At 48.8% G+C, this 22,520-nt stretch overlaps 1 protein-coding gene across 5 annotated transcripts in view; it reads left to right on the top strand.

The window, feature by feature from the left end:
* The window catches only part of APC2 (APC regulator of WNT signaling pathway 2), a 423,162-nt gene that overhangs the window by 358,912 nt on the left and 41,730 nt on the right, over window positions 1-22,520 (top strand). For all 5 annotated transcript variants that reach the window (XM_069646741.1, XM_069646740.1, XM_069646734.1 and 2 more), the window contains one exon: window positions 1,884-2,023. In XM_069646741.1, coding sequence (XP_069502842.1) covers window positions 1,884-2,023 — 140 coding nt within the window. The remainder of the gene's footprint in view (window positions 1-1,883; window positions 2,024-22,520) is intronic.

The following is a 22,520-nucleotide window of genomic DNA, read 5'->3' as shown; positions in this document are numbered from 1 at the left end:
AGTAGGTAAAAGTCTTCTACTCTCGTAACTTGGATCTGCTTCACTAGAAGTAGATAAAAGTCTCCTACTCTCGTAACTTGGATCTGCTTCACTAGAAGAAGACAAAAGGCTTCTACTCTCGTAACTTGGATCTACTCGCCCTGCTTCACTAAAAGTAGGTAAAAGTCTTCTACTCTTGTAACTTGGATCTACTCGCCCTGCTTCACTAGAAGTAGGTAAAAGGCTTCTACTCTTGTAACTTGGATCTACTCACCCTGCTTCACTAGAAGTAGGTAAAAGTCTTCTACTCTCATAACTTGGATCTGCTTCACTAGAAGTAGGTAAAAGGCTTCTACTCTCGTAACTTGGATCTACTAGCCCTGCTTCATTAGAAGTAGATAAAAGGCTTCTTCTCTCGTAACTTGGATCTGCTTCACTAGAAGTAGGTAAAAGGCTTCTACTCTCGTAACTTGGATCTACCCGTCCTGCTTCACTAGAAGTAGGTAAAAGTCTTCTACTCTCGTAACTTGGATCTACTCGCCCTGCTTCACAAGAAGTAGGTAAAAGTATTCTACTCTCGTAACTTGGAACTGCTTCACTAGAAGTAGGTAAAAGGCTTCTACTCTCGTAATGTGGATCTGCTTCACTAGAAGTAGGTAAAAGGCTTCTACTCTCGTAACTTGGATCTACTCACCCTACTTCACAAGAAGTAGGTAAAAGTCTTCTACTCTCGTAACATGGATCTGCTTCACTAGAAGTAGGTAAAAGGCTTCTACTCTTGGATGACCTGCTCCCTAACTCATAGGAAGGGCAAGTCCTCTCTCCTTGTGGTTGTCTGATCCCAGGGAGCTCCATGCCTACGCATTAGAGTTCAATCCAGTCCCTCTTATCAACAGATGCAGCCTTTCACACAACATCCCTTCTACCCCAAGAGGTCTGTGCACCTGCTCATCCCCTTGAAGTCCAACTCTAATGTCTAGCCAGGTGGCAATTTGAAGCTTTGGTGTCGGGTACCCTCACAGACATTTTACAACCCCCCCTAATGTGCATCATAGTTCTCCACATAACTGAAGCGCTGCGACCCACCCTACTTTGACTTCGACCATAAGGTTCTAAGCTTCCAGACTGCATAAGGTACAGACTGACCTTTCACATTGTTTTGTTATCCATTGATTCCCCTACAGCATAAGTCAACGGCCTCTAAATTGCAAGCCTACTCTGGCTTGATACAAAACCAAGCTGCCTCACTGTGAGGGTACCCGCCACTTTATCTGAACTTTCACATAAATGATTTTTGTCTGCGTCGATTCGAGTCTAATCTGAGACTTATCATTGCCCGTAGTATTCATGAGAGGAGGGAGTTAACTCACAACTACCGAATGCAGGAGTGTGACAATCCTGTACAGTGTATTCTAAACATATTTGACATTATTATGATATGGATAACAGCTATTCTAATCTCATGCATTGTATTAGCCATTGTTTTGCAAATGTATAATTGTTGGATAGTGTAGTCTCACAACGAAAAGGTGAAAGTTTAACCAGTTTGTGTTATAAGCCACATGTATGAGTTTTATATTAATTGTTGCATGTACTATGGCACCAGAGACCTTACGGAGCACCTTTAAATCTCACAGTGAGTACGGCAAGGCGAGGTGAGCATTATAGATCTGTCCTGACTGAGAAGTTCGTAAAATGAGCCCTAAAGAATTGGGACAGTGAGTGAGTTCTGTACTGAGCAATCGAGCAGTGACGGGGATTTGGATGTTATTGATGCGTGTGAAGTGTGGAGATTACTTTACACATGGATGATCTTTGATGAACCCAATGTGTTGGCCAAGGTTGTACTGACGGCCGGACAATAGATCTATTTAACATCAGTCCTCTCGTTGTCCTCCCCACAGGTGGCCTTCAGGCCGTTGCAGAGCTACTGCAGGTGGACTATGAAATGCACAAGATGACCAATGACCCCCTGAACCTAGCCCTGAGACGGTATGCCGGCATGGCCCTGACCAATCTAACCTTCGGAGATGTCGTCAATAAGGTACAGACATATTCAGGAACTCCACCTCCTCGAGCTCAGCAGACAAAACATGTCATTTCCTCCAGAGTCATAGTGCCCAATGACGGGGAGTACTGCAATATATTGCATGGGGTTCTAATGTTGCCTCCTCCGATAGCTAAGATAGCCACCACATCCATGCAAAAATGAGTGTGGCTCTGAGCAAATCATGTGTTATTAAATCTTAGTAGTGAATATCATTTAGAAAAGTGTATTGCTCATGCAATATTGGCCAGAATTTGATCAGATTTAGCCGTCAGTTCACACAGAGGTAAAAGGGTTGGGATCTTCCCACAAACAACCTTTGTGAAAATTATCAGAACATGGTGTATTTATAAAATCATGCTCCAAGTAATATTGGTGGGGACTTAACTCTCTTTAAAGACAGCTTTAGGAGAGGGATTGGGGGTGCTCCCTCTTAGCCAATAAAGTTGATCTAAGCATCTCCACATAACCTGTATCAGATATTATTGTTTGCCATATGCCCAGTCACAGTTATTATTACTTTCCATATGCCCAGTAATATGTATCATCAATTTCTATATGCCCAGATACAAGTATTGCCAGCTTCCAAATGTCCTGCAACACATATTCCCAACAGCAGGGGTTGCAAGCTTCCAGAAGCCAGAGCAACAATGGTGTTTACCCACCCCGTCACAAGCAGTGATATTGTGCATACTGGCCTCATTACAGGTTTGGCGGTCTGGAAGCAACGGTGCTGGTAAGCTTACCGGCACCATTGTTTCCGGACCGGCAAACTACGAGTCTGCTGGCGGGTGCCGTTCCACCCGCCAGGTCTGACGCTGGCGGGCGGAACGGCACCCGCCAGTAGACTTTCATGGAAGCACCTGCACCACTATTAACGGTGCTGATGCTTCCGTGGTACCCATTCCCACTGGACTCCACGGGATTGGGGATCAACATTTTACTGGTGCCTGGCTTACACGACCGCTGTGGCTGTAATTCCCTGGTAATTCGGGCAAGTCAGGCACTGGTAAATCATTACGGTCCGGCGGCTACCTGTTGTTTTTACCGGCACGGTTTACGCCGGACTCGTAATTAGGCCCAAACGTTGCATAATAAACAGCGGCACCAATGTACATTTCAACAGAATATGGGCCTCCTTATAACCCTAGCGGTAGCCGTGCCTGTAAAAGAGGCACGGCTGCCGTCAGAGTTGCATTTTTTCCGGCACCCGTCAATGAGGAATTACCAGGTAATTCCGACATTGCCGGACCCGGTAATTTCTGCATTGCCGGGTGCCTGTGCCTGTCAGGCCCCATTCCCATTTGAGCCCCATAGGGCTCAATGGGAATTGGACGTCCGATGCAACGCTTGCGGGTGCCGCTCTGCCCGCCAGGCCAGATCTGGCAGGCTGAGAGGTGTCCACGAGCACAGCTCGTAGTATGGCAGTCTGGGAACTACGGTACCGGCATGCTTATAATGAGGCCGTATATATGTAAATAGGTAAATTAGCAACAAAACGAGCACTCACGTTGATCCTTTGGACAGCCCTTTTAGAATTAATGTTTGACACTCTACAACAAGGATTGTTCTGCTGATGTTACATCCTGCCTGAAAATGAACACCAGCCACATTGTATTACTGAACTACACCCTAAGCAATGTAACTGAAAATGAAATGTCTATTATTGTGTTTCTCTCTTTCTAGAGGTGCTTGTTTGTGTGCACTCAGCACAGTTATACATTATGGCAATCTGTTAACTTTGAGACAGAATCCGGCCGTAGCAGAACAAGGCCAGGCTCCCAGTAATCAATCTGTTTCTCAAGCATGTCCATCAGTGGCCCTTCTGCTGGCGGCTGCTCCGCCAGTCTGTGGATTGGCGGATTTCCCACTGGCGGACATTCCACGATCTCTCCAAAGGAATCTGCCGGTGGAATCCCGGTGAAAAGTCAGAAAGGGCAAACTTTAAATGCAGTCTTTTTCACTGGTGCAAAAGCAGCACATGCCATACTCTAAATAATTCCTTTAATGTAAGTTGGCACTGCTCCTTTTCCTCTCCTACCTGCTTTCCTCTCTCTCTTATAAGCATCGGGCCTGTTAATTCTTACACTGAAACTAATATGCAACTTTTTGAAAGCTAGACAAACTCTAACGAGAGCCATGGATCAGTGCCCAAGGGGTAACATTTAATGTAAGCACGAAGCATTAGCATTCCAGCGGCTATGCTTAAATCAACAGTGACGACTAAGTGCGCAGACACTCTGTACGTAGCACCAGGCTCTAGCAAGTGTTTCCTTATTTACACTAAGATTGCTGACTTAATTTCACAAGCATGCTCTCTGCACAACAATCTGTGGCTAGAACTGCACCTATATAGAGGGGGCCAAGACGCAGTTTTGCCTAATAAAACTGGGTGCTGTGGCACACTGTTACAAATCAGAAATACACAGGACTGTAGGGTATCCCACATGATAAACTAGTCTCTATAAGGTTTGGGAGTGGGTTTCTGTTTTCACCTGCTTTTTAGCCTCTTCCCTTCTCTGGGTCTTTCTTTGAACCATGTGCTTGTTTCACCCCTTTTCTTTTTTCCAATATATTTTTCGGACTTCACTGGCATCTTTTTTTAGATAGAGATCTCTATTTTCTCTCCCTTCTTTCTTCTCACACCAACAACCTTTTTTCATTTGTACTCACTTTCCCATTTCTTTCAATTCCATGCTAATGCCACTTTCCTTCTTGACCTTCTCGTTCACCCCTCCACTTGCTTCTCCTTCATTCCCTCCTCTGTTTTATTCCCTCCTGATCTTGACCTTCTCGACACGCGAGCAATCCTCTTCCTTTAACTCTCCTTTTCCTACTCCTTTCTTTACAGGGTGTACCAACTCTCCCCGATGCAGTTTTGCAATGTTCTATCTCATCTTGACCTTCTTTTTTTTTTGCCCCTTTAGCCAGTCTCCTTTCATCTGTCCTCTACACCCTCTCCTTTCATTACCTCTTTCACCACCCCTTCACTCTCTTAAAGGGTCTCCTCTCATAATGTGCTACTTGCCCCTCCTGCTTTGCTCCTCTGTTAACTTTAGAGCCTGTCTATTTTTTATTTCCCTTCACCGCCTCTTCACTCTTTCCTGGGGCCTTTTCTAGGACGTGCCTCCTCTTCCCTTTCTGCTTCACTCATCTACTCCCTTCAGAGACGGTCTCCTGCTCTGGTCTCTCCATCAGTCTTCTCTGCTATTATCCTTTCCAGGAGATTTAGCTTCGTGATTGCACTTGGGGCGAGTTCTGTGCTTTATCCTTCTGCCTGCTTATGCTCTTTTTTCTAATTGTCTGTGCCTAAGCTAATTTGATATTATCCCGTTTTACTACTTGGCACTGCCGCTTTGTGGAATTGTCACCCGATTCCCCCCTTCCTGTTCCTCCCTCACTCCTGCCTCTGACCCCTCCTCCGGCCCCTGATTGGGCATTCTGCCCCACTAAAGCCCATGCAGCCCCCTTTGGATAAGGGCCCGAGGCAAAGGGCATCTCCCACAGTCCAGCACTAGAGGGTGTTTACCAGTGAGCATGCAGCGCAGCAATCAACCAGCAGCAACTGACAAGGTAACACTGGTGGGCAGGGAGAACAGCTATTACTGCTCCCTATCTAACTGTCCATCCTGTCTTATTACTTCTAGATGAGTCTTGCAGTCTGCTACACGCCAAAGTCGTTGTTATCCATATCTGGCATTATGTGAACTGTTGTAAATAACCCCAGGGATTTTCCCTCTTTCTAGGAAAGTCGAATCTGAGTGTTTTGCATTGCTGTTGTGTTGAAAAAAAAATAGGCTATTTCCCTCTTTCTAGGAAAGTCAAATCTGGGTGCTTTTGCCTTGCGTGTACTTCAGCTTATATGCCTGTCTTAACTTGCTCTGTCTCTGTGCATTCATTATGCTTTCCCCTCTCGCGGTTAGCCATACTTTATATTTCCATCCCTCTCCATTGTTCACTGAGGCTGTTGTGCCTCCTCACTGTTTACTGTTATGCTCTCTAGGTTTCTCCCCTTCTAGGTTCCTTCTACTGTTGGTTATTGTTGGCTACTGCTGTGGCCACGGGATCCCCCCCTTTGACTGTCAATCTCTGTTGTCCCCCCACCACCCTGTCTTCCATCCACGCTGTTGCCTGTGTTCCCCTTGGGTGTATTACCTGCTTGTGCTTGTGGTGTGCTTCGTACTGTGTGAACCCACCTCTCCTGTGCATCCAGCGCTTCATAGCACTGGGCGGTGCGTCTTTTCTTCTCTCTTCTCCCTCTCACCCTCTCCTCTTTCCTCCTCGCACCCTCTATGGGGCTTTCAATTTCTCCCATCTTCTTAAACTGCTACTCTATCTCCTATCCTAGCCCTCTCACTAAGTCTCGAAGGAAAAAGTTCAAGAAGGATATCCTGGTCTCCAACCCAGGCCTTCCCATCGCTGATACCTACATCAGCGCTCCCTCCAGACAGACTCTCACTGACATCCTCTTTTTCTTTCCCTTTTCAGACCTATGGACCCCTCATATGATCTCTGTTTTCTCTCCTTTCTCCTCCTCTCCCATTAATGGCAGCACCCGATGGGAGGCCCGCTTGGCCTCATTCCACTCCTCCATAGCCATCATTAATGTCTATCATAATGGTAATGTCATGGTCCAGGGCTCTCAGCCCAATCTCCTCCTTCTTGATAGGCATCTCCTGAATCTCATTAACTTCCTCCCTTTTCCTCATACTCCTTCTACCTCCTCTCTGGGTCCTTTGCCAAATCCTTCCTCCTCCTCTGCCTCATCACTGGCACCCCCTCCACCTCATATCTGGCCACTATGCTCCCTCCGTCTACTCTCTCGGGCCCCTCTGCCCCTTCCGCTGGGTTTACCTCACTCCTGTACCCCATCCTGGAAGTCTTTCAAAAGTGGCAACCTGCTCCATTTAACTACTCTGAACGCTTGCTCTGCTGTCAAACACTCCTCTAACATGTGCCACCTCCTCAAAGACCTTGACCTTGATGTCCTCGCTCTCACAGAGACATGGTTCATGGCCAGCTCTGTCATGAGTTTTGACACTCTCTTCCATGAGTGCTACAAGATCCTCTCCGAGCCCAGAATCAATAGGCCTGGAGGTGGAGTGGTTCTGATCTTTCCTGAGTGGGTTCCTGCATCTGTCATTCCCACGCAGGCCTATTCATCCTTTCAGTGTCTGGTCTGCAGGCTCTCTATCTCTCCTGGCCTCTCTCTAACTGTGGCCACTATCTACAGGCCACCTAGCTAGGTTGCACTCTTCCTCTTAGAAAGGAGAGGTGCCCCTCTTCGTGTTTCTTCCTCTCAACCTCTCCTCCTTGGAGATCCCAACATCCACCTGGATGCCTCTGACTCATCCTTTGGGATCTTCTGCAACCTTTATGACTCACTCTCTCCCTTTCCATTATACTCTCTGATCAGACACACTCTACTGAGCACACCTTGTATGTTCCCATCTCCTCAGACATCCCCCTCTCTAACCCTCTCACTACACCTTTCTCTTGGACTGACCACTTTCTGCTCTCCCTCCACATGAAGCTTCCTGTCCCCCAGGGAAAGCCCACCTGAGCACTGCTACCTCCCTTTTTGGTCATTCGGCCCATGAAGCGAGTCTCACTGGCTGCCTTTGCTTCCACTTTCTCTGCTCCTCCTACTCCTGCAGCTGACCCCCACTCAGACACAGCCCTCTCCAACCTTCATCTTTCTATCTCCAACATTCTGGACATCCTTGCCCCGGTCATGAGGATCTGCCTGAATCCTACTTCCAACTGAAACTCTTGGTATGACTTTGACCTGGACACCCTGAAACATAAGTGCAGAGTAGCTGAGCGGACGTGGAGGGCATCAAGCACACACGGGCAAACTCTTTGAAACCTGCAAGGAGCTAGTCAATCCTACTGCAGTCTCAACCTTTCCTGTTTCCTCCCAGGTCCTCTATACGCCCCTGGGTTCTCATTTCACCACTAAAACCCAGGGCATCCTGCCCTTGCTCTCCCATTCCTTTATCTCTCCCTCTACTTCGCTCAGGCTCCCGTTCCTCTCCTCCTTTCCCCCCTCTCTCCGATAACACCTAAAGATGTTTCTAAACAAGTCCAATCTATGAAAGTGTCTTCCAAACAGGTGCTCCCCTGCTCGTCCAGAAAAGTCAAGGACCACATTGCTTCCCATGGTCCAGCCCTGGCTGTTTTCTGTAATCACTCCTTCATCACTGGATCTTTCCCCTCTCTCCTCAAGCTCTCCCTTGTGCATCCCCATCCCCTTCTCCCTCCCATCCCCATCCCTCCATTCTCACCCTTTACCCCATCCGTTTCCCTCCTCCTCTTCTCCACCCCTCCCTCTCAGTTCTACTTCACTACTCCCCTTCTTCCCTACAGTTTAATTGCTCTACTTACTGTTTTGTTGCTCTGATTCACATTTGTAAATTGCTTCTACTGTTACTGTTATAATGTTAATTGTTTTCTGTATCCTGTTGTTAAAATGTGCAGTGCTTTGGAGTAAAGCACTATATAAACTAAATAAATACAAATACAAATACAAAAAAAGCCTTCTGCTGATCCCTCCTGCCTGGCAAACTACCGCCTGATCTCCATCACTCCTTTCCTGGGCAAACTCCTGGAAAAGCTGGCCATCTCCTGGCTAACCCTTCATACTGAATCTGTTGGTTGTCTCCATGACCATCAGACTGGCTTCAGAGCAGCGAGAGGCACGGAAACTGCTCTTCTGGACACCCATGAAGATTTGCTCTCCAACCTTGACACCACCTCTCCCGCTGTCTTCATCCTCCTTGACCTTTCACCTGCCTTTGATATGGTCAATCACACCATCCTGATTAATCGACTATGCGAAAACCTGGGCATCATGGTTCAGGCTCTGGCGTGGCTGACCTCCTTCCTCTTGGACCGACCCTCCCAGGTCCAACTTGGGACCTTTCTCTCCACCATCTCGCTCTCTCCGCTTGTGGTGTTCCACAGGTCTCTATCCTCTCACCATGGCTCTTCAATGTCTAGTTGAACCTTTTGGCCCACCTGTTTTCCGCAGTCTCTTCTAACTTCTAGTGTTATCTGGATGACACGCAGCTCTCTTTCAGGCTTCCCTCAGCGTCCTCTCCTTCCTCGCTCATTCCTGACGGTCTATCTGCGATTCAGGAATGATGCACCTCCATCGATCTCTGCCTCAATGCCAGTAAGGCTGAGATTCTTCTCATTGGGACTCCTGCTTAGGCTTTCCCCTCTCGCACTCTGCCTGCCCTCCTTGGACCCTCTACCATCACCATCCTCGTGGGCTAAAAACCTTGGTGTCATCTTCGACTCCACTCTCTCCTCTCCTCACATCATGGACCTTGCCAAGAAGGCCCACTTCCAGCTGTACCTTCTCAGAGATATTCTACCTTTTCTCACCTTCCCCCAGAGGCTCACTGTCTCTAGAGCTGTGGTTCGCCCCAGGCTATAATACTGCAACAACCTCTTTCTCAATCTGCCTAACTCTACTTTTCGACCCCTTCAACTAATCCAGAACAGGACTGCAAGAGATATCCTTGGCCTCAAGCCCAGGCCCTACATCTCTCCAGCCCAGAAATCTCTGTACCGACTCCTGGTGGCTGCAAGCATCAAGTTCAAGACCCGCTGCACCGCCCACAAAGGTTTCTGGGGCCAGGTCCACACTATATCTAACTCTCCCTGCCTAAATACCTTCCTTCTAGAGCCCTTCGTTCAGCACCTCAAACTTTCTGATGGTCAGACTCTTCTCCAAAAACAGAATGGGGGTAGATCTCTTTCCTCTCCAGGTGCCTCCCTCTGGAATGGCCTCCCTGTCCCTCTCAAACTTGAGCCGGACCACCTTAAGTTCCGGAAGCTGCTGAAGACCTTCCTTTTCTCCTCAGCATTCTCTTGCCCTCCAACCCACTTCCTTATTACCCTTCCTGTCTGCCTCCCCTGACTGATTGCCAGATACCATCAGCGTCTCACAGGGTACCAGACCCCTCCATGACCAGTCTTCCTGCACTGCCTCTGGGCCTACCACGTACCTAGGGGCTGTAAATGTTATGCCTACTGCCCCCTGCCTTCCATGCACTTACTCAGAGCCATGGTGCCCAGACTGCACTTCCCCCCTACCCTCTCCTCTGCACTTCCCCCTCTCCCATTACCTCTCACACTTTGCTGTCGCACTTGCACGATCCGAATGACATAAGGCCCAGTAGGATCATTTGTCCTGTCTTCCGCCTGTCTCCCTCTTCCTTGTCTTGTGGCACCTAGATACACATGTGTACAGGCGCGTTATAAATACCATATCCCCTTGTGTGCCCGATTAGCCTTTCTTCCTCTTGCCTCTTTCCACTCTCTTCTCTGCTTGAGTATGCTTTCCTACTGGAACCACCTCCCCTTCAGGCTGTCAATTCCTTCTCCATCCTTTCACCCACTGCAGGCAGCTCCTTGGGCCTTGTGGCTTCACTCTCCTTCCTGTCTCCGTCCCTGCGTCTTCCGCATGCCTGTGGGACTATTCTTCACATCTCCAGTGCTAGAACACCAGATTCCTGCAACTTCTTGCTTTTGAAGCCCAGCCCTCTGCCTGATTGGTATGGGCCCAAAGCGGTCTGTAAATCCCAGAGGCCCGTCTCATACGGGCTGTGTGATTGGATGGTTCTTGCCTTAGAAGCCAAGCTTGATTCTATGTCTCCTGTCTCCTATCTTGCGGACATGGGTGGCTTAGTTTCCCTCAATCATCTTTGCTTGAGGGAAAAATAGCCTCTACGTTGTACAGCTCTGAAAAATAGACTCTCCGTTATACAGCTTGGAATAATAGTTGCAACTATAATCTAGACAAACTGGAAGGCCTAATTTTAAAGGACAAAGCATTCAAGTTTAAATAAAGGAACTGGCCCTGTCCTCTTGGATGTCATGGCTGCCAGTCTAAACCTAGCAGTAAGACTCATTTCTATTGGGTCTGTAGGTCAATCAATCTTAACAAGAAAGGGAATCGGGCCTCATTACAAGTATTGCGGAATGGGTTAATGGGCGCGGCTAATGGTGGCGGCGCTGTTAAACCCATTCCGCAATATAACGAGGTCCCCTCGCGGGACCCGATGTGGATGTCTGGTTTTACCAGACGTCCAGAGGGGGTCCCACGAGGGGACCAGGGAGCTAACAACGGGCCGGTCGTAATCGTCCCGTTGTTAGCTGCCACACCCATTCCCATTGAGCCCTACGGGGGCTCAAATGGGAATGGGGAAGGGCCAAGCCCGGGTTCCCTGAAGGAGGAATTAAAGGGCCCTCCAAACTCGGAATGGCCCGGTAATTCCCCATTCAGGGAACCCGGACCCGATTTTGGAGGCAGCCATGGCGCCAATAGCGCCATGGCTACCTCCAAAGTCGTAATGAGACCCAAGTTCTTTAAATTTTATTTGAGTTGCTTGCTGCTTCGTTTCAATAGAGTAGAGGCAAAGTATTTGCTAAAACTCAGCTAAAGGGACAATAGGTTTGATCTGGACCCTTGCTGTGTAAATAAGCTTGCCAACCTCAAGTGAACCCATAGAGACAATTGGGGATTAGCGATACAAGTGTATCTTGTCAATCTGTTCTTACCCATCAATCTCTCTGAAGGTAGTCCGTTGCTTATTTCTGATACGTATGCCATGGATCTAGTCCGTTGCATATTTCTGATACGTATGCCATGGATGTAGTCCGTTGCATATTTCTGATACGTATGCCATGGATGTAGTCTGTTGCATATTTCTGATACGTATGCCATGGATCTAGTCCGTTGCATATTTCTGATACGTATGCCATGGATGTAGTCCGTTGCTTATTTCTGATACGTATGCCATGGATCTAGTCCGTTGCATATTTCTGATACGTATGCCATGGATCTAGTCCGTTGCATATTTCTGATACGTATGCCATGGATCTAGTCCGTTGCATATTTCTGATACGTATGCCATGGATCTAGTCCGTTGCATATTTCTGATACGTATGCCATGGATCGACACTGAAATTGGGCTATCTTGGTGTTGCCTTAAGATTCCCAAAGAACTCTGTTTCTGTGGGCTATTTGGTCAAGGTCCACAATTACTTCCACACATTTTCTCCGATTGCATTTCCCTGTAACGCGGAAGTTGATTTGTCCTTTTAGTTTCACATTCCACTGTAAGGACTATCGCAGATGCCCGTTAATATTTTCTGCCCCCAAACCATACTAAGGCCATGATTGTAAGATGCTTGTGTTATTTTGATGGGGCCATAAACAACCTAATTGACCCGAGTGATTACGCGGGAATCGGCGAGCCATGCCAGAATGAAACTGGTGGGATTTTAGCATTGACATTTTAAGGAATGTATTATGATTTACTGCTACTTTTTACTTGATGTCTGTTTCACACTAAACAGGTGGTTTCAATGGGCCTCATTACACGGACGGCGGTAAAGGTTAACGGTCACCGTTAATGGTACCGGTGACCGTTAACCCTTACCGTCTGATTACGAGGTCCCTTTGCGGGTTGGAAACTTTAACGCCTGCTTTTTGCAGGCGTTAAAAACCAACCCGCAAAAGGGACCAGGGAGCTAATTACGGTGCCGTACTTAGCGCCTTCCCCATTCCCATTATGCCCTATGGGGCAAAAATGGGAATGGGGAAGGGCAATGGGGGAAGGGGGAATTACCGCCCCACCAACCTTGGAATAGGGCGGTAATTCCCCTTTCCTCCAAGGCGGTGCCGGTATTTTACCGGCATGGACCAAGGTGCTAATAGCACGTTGGTCCACCGCCGTCCGTGTAATGAAATGTTTTTATTTTTTTTATAGAACCTGATAATTAACAAAAACAATAATAAACAGAAACGTGTGTCTAATAAGAACCACTGAGTGGTTCTTGTATGGAAACCTGCCATATGTACGTATGATGAACATCTCTCTCTACCCTTCACGCCATTGCACACTGCCATTATCAACTCAAAAGCAGGATTAAAAGACCTCCAAAATGTAGGACTTGAGAGGCCAGTCCAATTATCACTATTAGATGAAGAAAGCCCACATGCTGGGCACAGATACAGGAGGCAACAGGCACTCCCCAATCTCCTCTGCTTCTAAAGCCCCGGCTCCCACCCAGCTCACTATTGTTCTTTTTGCCCTCCCTTCCAACTTATATCTCCCCCTGCTTTGAATATCACTTCCCAGATGCAGCTTCAGCTTTAAATCAACTGTGCAATCCCTGGGGCCCCTTCTCCCTAGTGGGCCCCTGGCCATGTCCAAATTAAGATTGGACCCGTCTGAGCCAAGGACAAGAGGCCTCTCTGCCCCATCACCAAAGCCCCATAAACTCTGACCCATGATCTGGAACCCCTGTAGCAAGAATACCACAACGTCTATGGCAACAGTCACTTCTCTCTGCAATATAGGCTGGTATGCATGTTCATTCTCATGTCAGTCTCACATTATATAGCGACTGGTGCCTGGATAGGTTTTCTCCCATTAGCCCCATTCCCACTACCCAATCGTCAGAAGGCACCAGACATTGCTGCTGGTTAAGTTAGCAAACGATTCCTACAACCTCCGACAGCCCATCTGGGAAGGTAGGAGCAGTGGTGTTGCACGGGGAGGACAGTGCCTTCTATGGAGCCTCGTTGTGTCATGGGTCCCAGAGCAGTAAGCCCAGGGGCTGAAGTCCTGTAAATTAAGCTCCCTTGGGGGTGGTGAGGGAACACTGGCCGCACCGGAATTACTAAATGGAGGGTTGATGCTGTCTGCAAAATATGGCCTGAGCCTCTCAGTTAGCCCTGGTCTTCTCCCTTCTTGTGACATTAACTTTACCACACCTGTTGATCTTTGCCTTAACTTTTGGGGCCCTGGACAACTTTGCCCACCATCATGCAGCTAACTATCATGGGTGACTCAATTTATAGCTGGAAACGAAATCTAGCTCCTCAGCAAGGTGCCTATCAGCAAACGTAGCGGCCGATCACATCAAACAGTGATTGTGAGGATCCACCCACAAACCCAGACATTCACTGCAATGAAAATGTGACCACAGTAGCCCAGCACCTCTCTCCCCCAGCTCACAATTCCATTCAACATACACACCCAAATTGTCACTCTCCCTAAACATGTAAAAACAGCACTTACTACCAAGAGACCATGAACACATAGCAAACAAGAAGACTTCTTGGAGCCCTGGACAATGCAAAGTAGGAAATTCAACCTTAATAAATCTTAAGAAGGAGCCCAAACACCCTAAACACACTATTCCAACAATAGGGGGAAGACAAACAGCAAAATGGTTCATCAATAAATAAAGTGTCTTTAACAAAATAAATAGAAGGGAGGAAAGATTCTGGTGGAACATCTACGACACAAATGACAAACTCTCCTATTACTGGCAACTCCCAATCTACCGGATGCAGACCGTAAAAGTAAAAAAAGCCTACTATGCTGACCTAATGATCAAGCGAAATACCACCAAAGGGACATGTTCACACTGGTGAAGGAGCTCAGTAACAAACCAACCTGCATGAACAAATCCACACCATCACAACACCTCCATGATGTCAACTCATCCCACTTCCCCAACAATGTATCACAAATCCATGCGTAATGGGATCAAATGTAGACCCCTCCGAACCATGAGAACACCCTCGCATTCATGTAATCCAGGCCACAACAATACAGACCAACAACATTTTGCTAACTCGCTAAGCAGGACTTCTTGATAGCCATCAACCTCAGCAATCTAGCACGATCCCCTGAAGTCCCAAGTAATCAACAAATCCACCCTGCAACAACTGGATTTGTATTGTATTGTATTTGTCATTTATATAGTGCCTTATGCCATCATTATAGTCTCCATGCACTGGTGGTGGGAACTCCCTTGCGGACCGAAGTCCAGAGTGTTGGAAGTCACGGATTCACCTCTCCATGATTCCACTCAACCCCTTCCTTAATCAAACCAGGAAACAAGCTCTCACAACTGTCTACATTAAAATGCTCCTCACAAAACTAACAGTTAACCCCACTGATCCTACCAACTACTGGCTAATCTCCAATCTTCATTACCCAGAAATACACATTGAAAAACACGTACCAAAAACGACTTCTCTAGGAGTGTAACAGCAGCCAACACTATCCAGCTACCGTTCCCACGCGAACTGAGGAACAGAATCACCATTTCTGCTATCTGGAGCAATGCTATGTCCTATCATGCTGGCTTCTGGGTATGTTGTAGAAAGTTGGTAAATGCAGAGTGAATGACCAGCTCAGGAGAATGTAGTATGTATGATGCAACTGAATCGTCTATGAATGTAGGATGGGCCCAAGCTGGGAATGTATGAGGATGTCGAGCGGTGGGTGTATCTGTGTGAAACATCGCCTCAAGAGTAACTGCAACTGAAGTAACAGAGAACCATGTCTTTTGCACTAGAGGCTTCTGACGCATCTGTCCTCAGGGCCCATCATGTTCAAGGTACAACAGACAACCTCAATAACAGAATAGTTAGACCCCACTAGTGCCCTCATCATTGTGGACAATTCAGCAGACTTCAACACAATGGGCCTCATTACGACCCCGGCTCTAAACCATGGTGCTATTAGCACCATGGTCCATGCCGGGGTCCGCCATGGTGAATGGCGGAATTACCGCCCCATTCCAAGGTTGGCGCGGCGGTAATTCCCCATTCACCATGGCCCCTTCCCCATTCCCATTTTTGCCCCATAGGGCTCAATGGGAATGGGGAAGGCGCTAAGTACGGTGCCGCAAATTGCGGCACCGTACTTAGCACCAAGGTCCCTTTGCGGCACCCTACTTTAACGGCTGGTAAAACCAGCCGTTAAGGTCGGGTCCCGCAAAGGGACCTCGTAATCAGGCGTTAAGGGTTTAACAGCACCGACACCTTTTACGGCGCCATTAAACCCTTAACGCCAGGGTCGTAATGACCCCCAATGAGCTATGAAAACCTGTTCAAGAGACTAAGTGAAGCAGGGCTGTTGCACACAGCGTTGGCATGGATCTCCTTATTTCTCTCAGCCAGGACAGAAACACTCAACCGCCTCCTTTCAAATGAACTACTTGGAACAACATATGTAGTGCCCCACATCGCTCCCTTTCTTTTCAGCATCTGCTACCGGCACCGTTGTTACTGGACCGGCATTGTTTCATTACCTTCAATTACATTGTGAAACCTAGGCCTTTCTCCCACTATTGAGGATTCTCAAACTTAAGTATGTTTTTGTCCTACTGTTTTTAATTCGATAGCCTGAATTAAGAGTATCACTGTCTTGTCCAGCTGCTCAACCATCTCACTTCTCGCTGTCCTGTCTGCTTGCACCCCTCTTTGTGTCCTTCCCTAGTGTTCTCCACTCTCCCACCCTTCCTCTTCTCTCCTCTCCCTACCTACTCTATGGTGCTCTCTGTCTCTCCTATTTTTTCCACCTGCTTCTCTATCGACTATCCTGCCCTCCTCACTAAATCTGGAAGGAAGGAGTTTAAAAAGGACATCCTTGTCTCCAACCCAGCCCTCCCTGTCGCTGACACCTATACCAGTGCCTCCGCAAGGCAAACTTTCACTGACATCCTCTTTGTCGTTCCCTCACCAGACCTATGGACCCTACATATGGTCTCTGTGCTCTCTCCTTTCTTTTCTTCTCCCATTAATGATGGCACCCGGCGGGATGCCCTACTGGCCTCCTTCCAGTCCTCTAAGGTCATCATTAATGTCTATGTGAATGGCACCGTCTTGGTCCAAGGCCCTCAGGCCAGCCTTCTCCTCTTTGATAGACGCTTCCCGCACCTCATCAATTTCCTTTCCTCTCCGGCTGTCCCCTCTCTTCCCCCCAAAGCATCATCACCTCGCCCTACTGCCTCCTCCTTGGCTACCTTGCCCTCTCCTTCCCTCTCTGCCCCCCCTCGAGCTCCTTCTACACCTCTGCAGGGCGTACCTCTGATTTGTACCCCTCACCGGAAGTCCTTCAAGGGTGGCAACCTTCTCCATATTGCCACTTTTAACTCTCGCTCAGCTGTCAAACACTCCTCCAACATCTACCACCTCCTGGAGGAACTGGACTTTGATGTCGTCGATCTCACGAGATATGGTTCACAGCCAGCTCTGTCACATGCTTTGACACTCTCCTCCCTGATGGCTACAAGATCCTCTCCGCTCCCAGGTTCAACCGCCCCGGAGGGGGTGTAGCCCTGATTTACCCAAATGGATTCCTGCCTCTGTCATTCCTACGCAGGCCTACTCCTCTTTTGAATGCCTGGTCTGCAGACTCTCTTTCACTCCTAGCCATTCCCTTATTGTGGTTACTATCTATCGGCCGCCTGGTGAGATCTCCTCCTTCCTCTCAGAGTGGGCTGACCTCTCCTCTTCAGTCCTGGCCTCGACCACTCAGCTCCTCCTTCTTAGTGACTTCAACATCCACCTGGATGCCTCTGGTCCTCCCTCTGGACTCTTTCGCAACCTCTGCAACTCTCTCTACCTCTCTATTCTCCCCTCTGGCCCGACTCACTCTGCAGGGCACACTCTGGATGGGTTGATCTCCACAGACCTTCCTCTTTCTGTCCCTCTCACCACTCCTCTCTCCTGGAGTGATCACTTTCTCCTTTCCTCCCATCTCACCCTCTCTACCCCACAGGCCAAACCACCTCCATCGCTGCCACCCACCTTCTCGGTCATCCGACCCATGAAGCGCGTGTCAGTCAAGGCTTTCGCTGCCACTTTCTCACCCACTTCTCCCCCGTTGGCTGATTCTCACCCTGGCACAGCCCTTTCTATGCTCCACTCTGCTATATCTGATACTCTTGATATTCTTGCCCCTGTCATGAGAATCCGCATGAAGCACAAAGCCAAGTGCAACTCCTGGTACGACTCAGACCTCGTCACCCTTAAACGCAAGTGCAGGGCGGCTGAGAGGAAATGGCGCGCTTCATGTACATTCTCTGAAAAACTGGCCTGCCGCCTGCTCCAAAGGCAATCCTGACTCTCTGTCCTCCCCAAGAAGAGAGCTCATATCCAAGCCCGCGTCTCTGCGGGATCTAACAAATCGGCTGAACTGTTTAAAATCTGCAAGGAACTGGCCAATCCTGCCGCAGTCTCTATCTCCCCTGTCCCTTCCAAGGCCCTCTGCACAGCACTGGCTTCTCACTTCATCTCTAAGGGGGTCATTACGACCCTGGCGGTAGGGGGTTAACGGGGGCCAGTAGAGCTGCCAGCCCTGTTAACCCCCTACCGCCTCATTACGAGGTCTCCTTGCGGGACCCTACAGGACGCTTGGTTTTACCAGGCGTCCTGAGAGGGTCCCGCGAGCAGACCAGCATGCTAACAACGGGCCCGTCATTAACGGGCCCGTTGTTAGCATGCTCCCCATTCCCATTGAGCCCTATGGGGGCTCGAATGGGAATGGGGATGGGTTCCTGGAATGGGGAAATACCGGGCCCTCCAAGGTCGGAATGGCACAGTATTTCCCCTTTCCAGGAACCCGGGCCCGGTACCCGGAATGGGAGTAGCCATACCGCAAATAGCAGCATGGCTACCTCCAGGGTCGTAATGACCCCCTAAAACTCAAGACATCCTGTCCTCACTCTCCTCCTCTCCCCTCCCCCTCTACTACCTGCTCTTCCTCTGGCCCTTCTGCAGCCACCTCTCCTCCCTCCTTCTCTGCCTTTCCCCTGTTCTCCGCTGACGAGGTCTCTAGACAAGTCCGATCTATGAAGGTCTCATCCAAACAGGTTCACGCCTGCTCCTCCAAAACCATTAAGGGCCACATCGACTCCCTGGCTCCTGCCCTGGCTGACTCCTACAACCACTCCTTCGCCACTGGGTCTTCCCATCCCCCTGAAGCACTCCCTTGTGCACCCCCTTCTTAAGAAGCCATCTGCCGACCCCTCCTGCCTAACTATCGCTCAATCTCCATCACTACCTTCCTGGGTAAAGTCCTAGAAAATATGCCCATCTCCCAGCTCAATCTCCACACTGAATCTGTTGGCTGCCTTCATGAACACCAGTCTGGCTTCAGAGCGGCCAGAAACACAGGAAACTGCTCTCCTGAACATCCGTGAAGATCTGCTCTCCAAACTTGATTCTAACACCCCCTGTGGCCTCATCTTGCTTGATCTCTCTTCCGCCTTTGACATGGTCAACCATGCCATCCTGCTCAAATGTCTCTGTGATAACCTGGGTATCACCTGTCAGGCCCTGGAGTAGCTGATTTCTTTCCTCTCTGACTGACCCTCCCAGGTCCAACTTGGGTCCTTCCTCTCTGCAATCTTTTTCTCTACCTGTGGTGTCCCCCAAGGGTCTAACCTCTCTCCCTGGCTGTTCAACCAATACCTGGCACTTCTTGCACACCGCATTGCTGCTCTATGCCCCAACATCCAGTGCTATGCGGATGACAGTCAGCGTATTTTCAGGCTACCCTCGGCCACCTCTTCTCCGTCTCTCATCACTGTCTTTCATCCAGGAGTGGTGTGCCGGCAATGACCTCTGCCTTAATGCCAGCAAAACCGAGATTCTCCTCATCGGCACCCCCACTCCCTCCTTTCTGGTCTCTCTCTGGCCAGCCTCTCTTGGCCCGCTTCCTGCTTCCACCTGCGAGGCTAAAAACCTTGGTGTCATCTTCGACTGCTCACATCTCTGACGTCTCTAAGAAGTCACACTACCAGCTGCACCTCCTCAGAGGTATTCTTCCTTTCCTCACCTTCCCCCAGAAGCTCACTGTCTCCAGTGCTCTGGTTCTCTCTAGGATGTACTATTGCAACAGCCTCTTTCTAAAGCTGCCTGCCTCTACTCTCCGCCCTCTGCAACTCATCCAGAGCAGGACTGCAAGACTTGTCCTTGGCCTCAAACCCAGGGATCGTATCTCTCCAGGACTGAAATCTCTGAACTGGCTCCCACTGGCTGTGAGGATTAAGTTCAAACCCCTCTGCATTGTCCACAAGGCCTTCTGAGGCCTGGGGCCTCAATACCTTCAGATCTCTCTTCCTAAATATGTTCCCTCTCAATCCCTGCGCTCATCCGCCTACAACTCCTTCAGGGTCAGTTGCTTCTCCCAGCAACGAGTTGGTGGTAGATCACTTTCCTCAGCTGGGGCCTCCCTCTGGAACAGCCTCTCTGTCTCCCTGAAACTTGAGGTGAACCATCTCTGGTTCCGGAAGCACCTCAAAACCTTCTTCTTCGCTTCTGCTTTTTCTCCTCCTCTCCCCTGCTGACTTTCTAACCGAAACTGAAACTGCACTGGTAACCTGGCCACCTTCTGTTCTCGGGCCCTGGTCCCCTCCCCCGCCTGTCACATACCTGCCCTGTGCTTTCCTGGCAACCCCTGCACTTAGGGACTGTTTCTGTATCCCTACAGTCCCACTACCAGCACTTGACAACTGTGATCTGCACTTACCCCTGCACTTGCCACCTGCTGGCCGTACTTACTTACTGTTATTTATTCTATTTATATACTGCACTATCCCCTCCACCCCCTGCACTTTCCCACTTCCCCCTCCCATGCACTTGCGCGATCTGAATGACACCTGGCCTAGTAGGATCGCTGTCTGTCTACCCCCTGTTGCCCCTCCCTTGCCTCGTCGCACCTTGAAACCCTTGTGTATAGGCACGTTATAAATGCCATATCATATCAGGTTCTGTGAGCGGCTGCCGTCCCGCTCACCAGGTAGACCTGGCGGGTGAGACGGCAGCCGCTCACAGGCTTTTGGAAGCTCCGGCACTGTTGAACACAGTGCCGGTGCTTTCCTCCTCCCCATTCTGATTGAGTCCTATGGTACTCTAATGGGAATGGGGAGTAACATTTTCCAAGGCCTGACTGCACGGACCGCCGGGGCTGTAATGCCCCGGTGATTCCGTGAAGTCAGACGTCGGAAAAAATGACAACTCCGGCAGCAGCCTGCCTGTTTTACTGGCACCGCTACCGCCGGAGTTGTAATAAGGCCCATTGTCTGCTACAATGATGCATATGATATTCAAGTTGCATAGATACTCTCAAGAGACGTAACAAGACAGCAATGGATCGAGCCAAGACCTTAATCCTGATCTACTCTTGGACGACCAAGAAAAGACTAAAACTTAACCTCGTCAAAAAGAGAAATTATGATCTACCCAAACAAACCGTACAACCCGGTTAAAAACCTGAGGATTATTATGGACAAGTCACTCTACAGAACGGTCACTGGTCAGAAATTCTCTCCGGGGTACCTTGCCTTACCTGCCTTTCATCACATTATCAAGATTTGATTATGTCACCAGCCTCTATGTAGAACTCTATGGCCCTCATTACGAGTTTGGCGGTAACCATGCCGCTATTGGCGGCATGGCTGCCGCCAAAAATGCGTTGGGGTCCGGGTCCTCGGAATGAGGACTTACCGGGCCATTCTGAGTTCGGAAGGCCCGGTAATTCCTCCCACCAAGGACACGGACACGGTCCTTACCCATTCCCATTTCAGCCCCCATAGGGGAATGGGAATGGGAGAGGGAGCAAACAACGGGCCATTACGAGATGGCCCGTTGTTTGCTCCCTCTTCCCCTCGCGGGACCCGATAAGCACGCCTGGTTTCCCAGGCGTGCTTACCGTGTCCCGCGAGGGGAACTCGTAATGCGGCGGTACGGAGTGAACAGCGCCGGCACCTTTTACGGCACTGTTCACTCCGTACCGCCAGGGTCGTAATGAGGCCCAATGACTATCTTCTCAGACACCGTCAGATGGCACAAAAGGCCACTCCAAGACTATTAATAATACTGAAATGATGGAGGGAGTGGGAATCGCATAGCCGAGGAACAGCCAGTAGGTAGACTTCCCTATAAGCTCTGAGGAGGCCCAGGCCAAACAACCTTGTTTTCACCCTTAAAGAGACATCTTGTTTGGCCTTTGAGGAGAGATAATGTGGAAGAAACTCCTCCACAATCGGTAAAATTTAAATCTGTGGTAAAATGCACATCTAAAGATTAATTAGGAGGTAGATAGATGTATCAACAGTAAACCAGACATTTGTTTAGCTTAGAAAATATATCAATGTTTATTCTTACATCATTATTAAAAAAAACAATTAAACTCCACAATATAAAGTGCATACAAAATGTAAAACTGTTCTAAAATAATAGTCTACTGACAGAATATCCTTATCAATGGGAGTCTTAATAAACAATTGAATCAGTCAGTTGAAAAACAACAGCGGAGTATTAGTTTTAATACCGGTGGTGGCAATCTCAGAGTCTAATCAAGATCTAATATGACAAGTACTAAAAGATATGGCCCCAAAAAAGGTAGGGATTTCAGTATTTTCATAGTGTCATTTGGGATTCCCTCCCCAATCTGAGTACAATGCACATCAACATAGACATCCGAAACTAGGAGCTGATGTGCCGCGGGCATCTAAGATGGCTTCTGCACAACACATTGGCTGTGGCTTAGCCAGGGGGTCCAAATGTCATCAATGGGCCCATTACACAGTATAGCCTGGCACAGCTGGAACTGATGGCGAAATGAAAAACCCTGTAGCGATCTGCTGCGTCGTGGCGTGAAGC

The sequence above is a fragment of the Ambystoma mexicanum genome, chromosome 1p (genome assembly GCF_040938575.1).
Source record: "Ambystoma mexicanum isolate Mex_15411 chromosome 1p, UKY_AmexF1_1, whole genome shotgun sequence".
Lineage (NCBI taxonomy): Eukaryota > Metazoa > Chordata > Amphibia > Caudata > Ambystomatidae > Ambystoma > Ambystoma mexicanum.
This window is presented reverse-complemented; position numbering and strand designations above follow the sequence as displayed.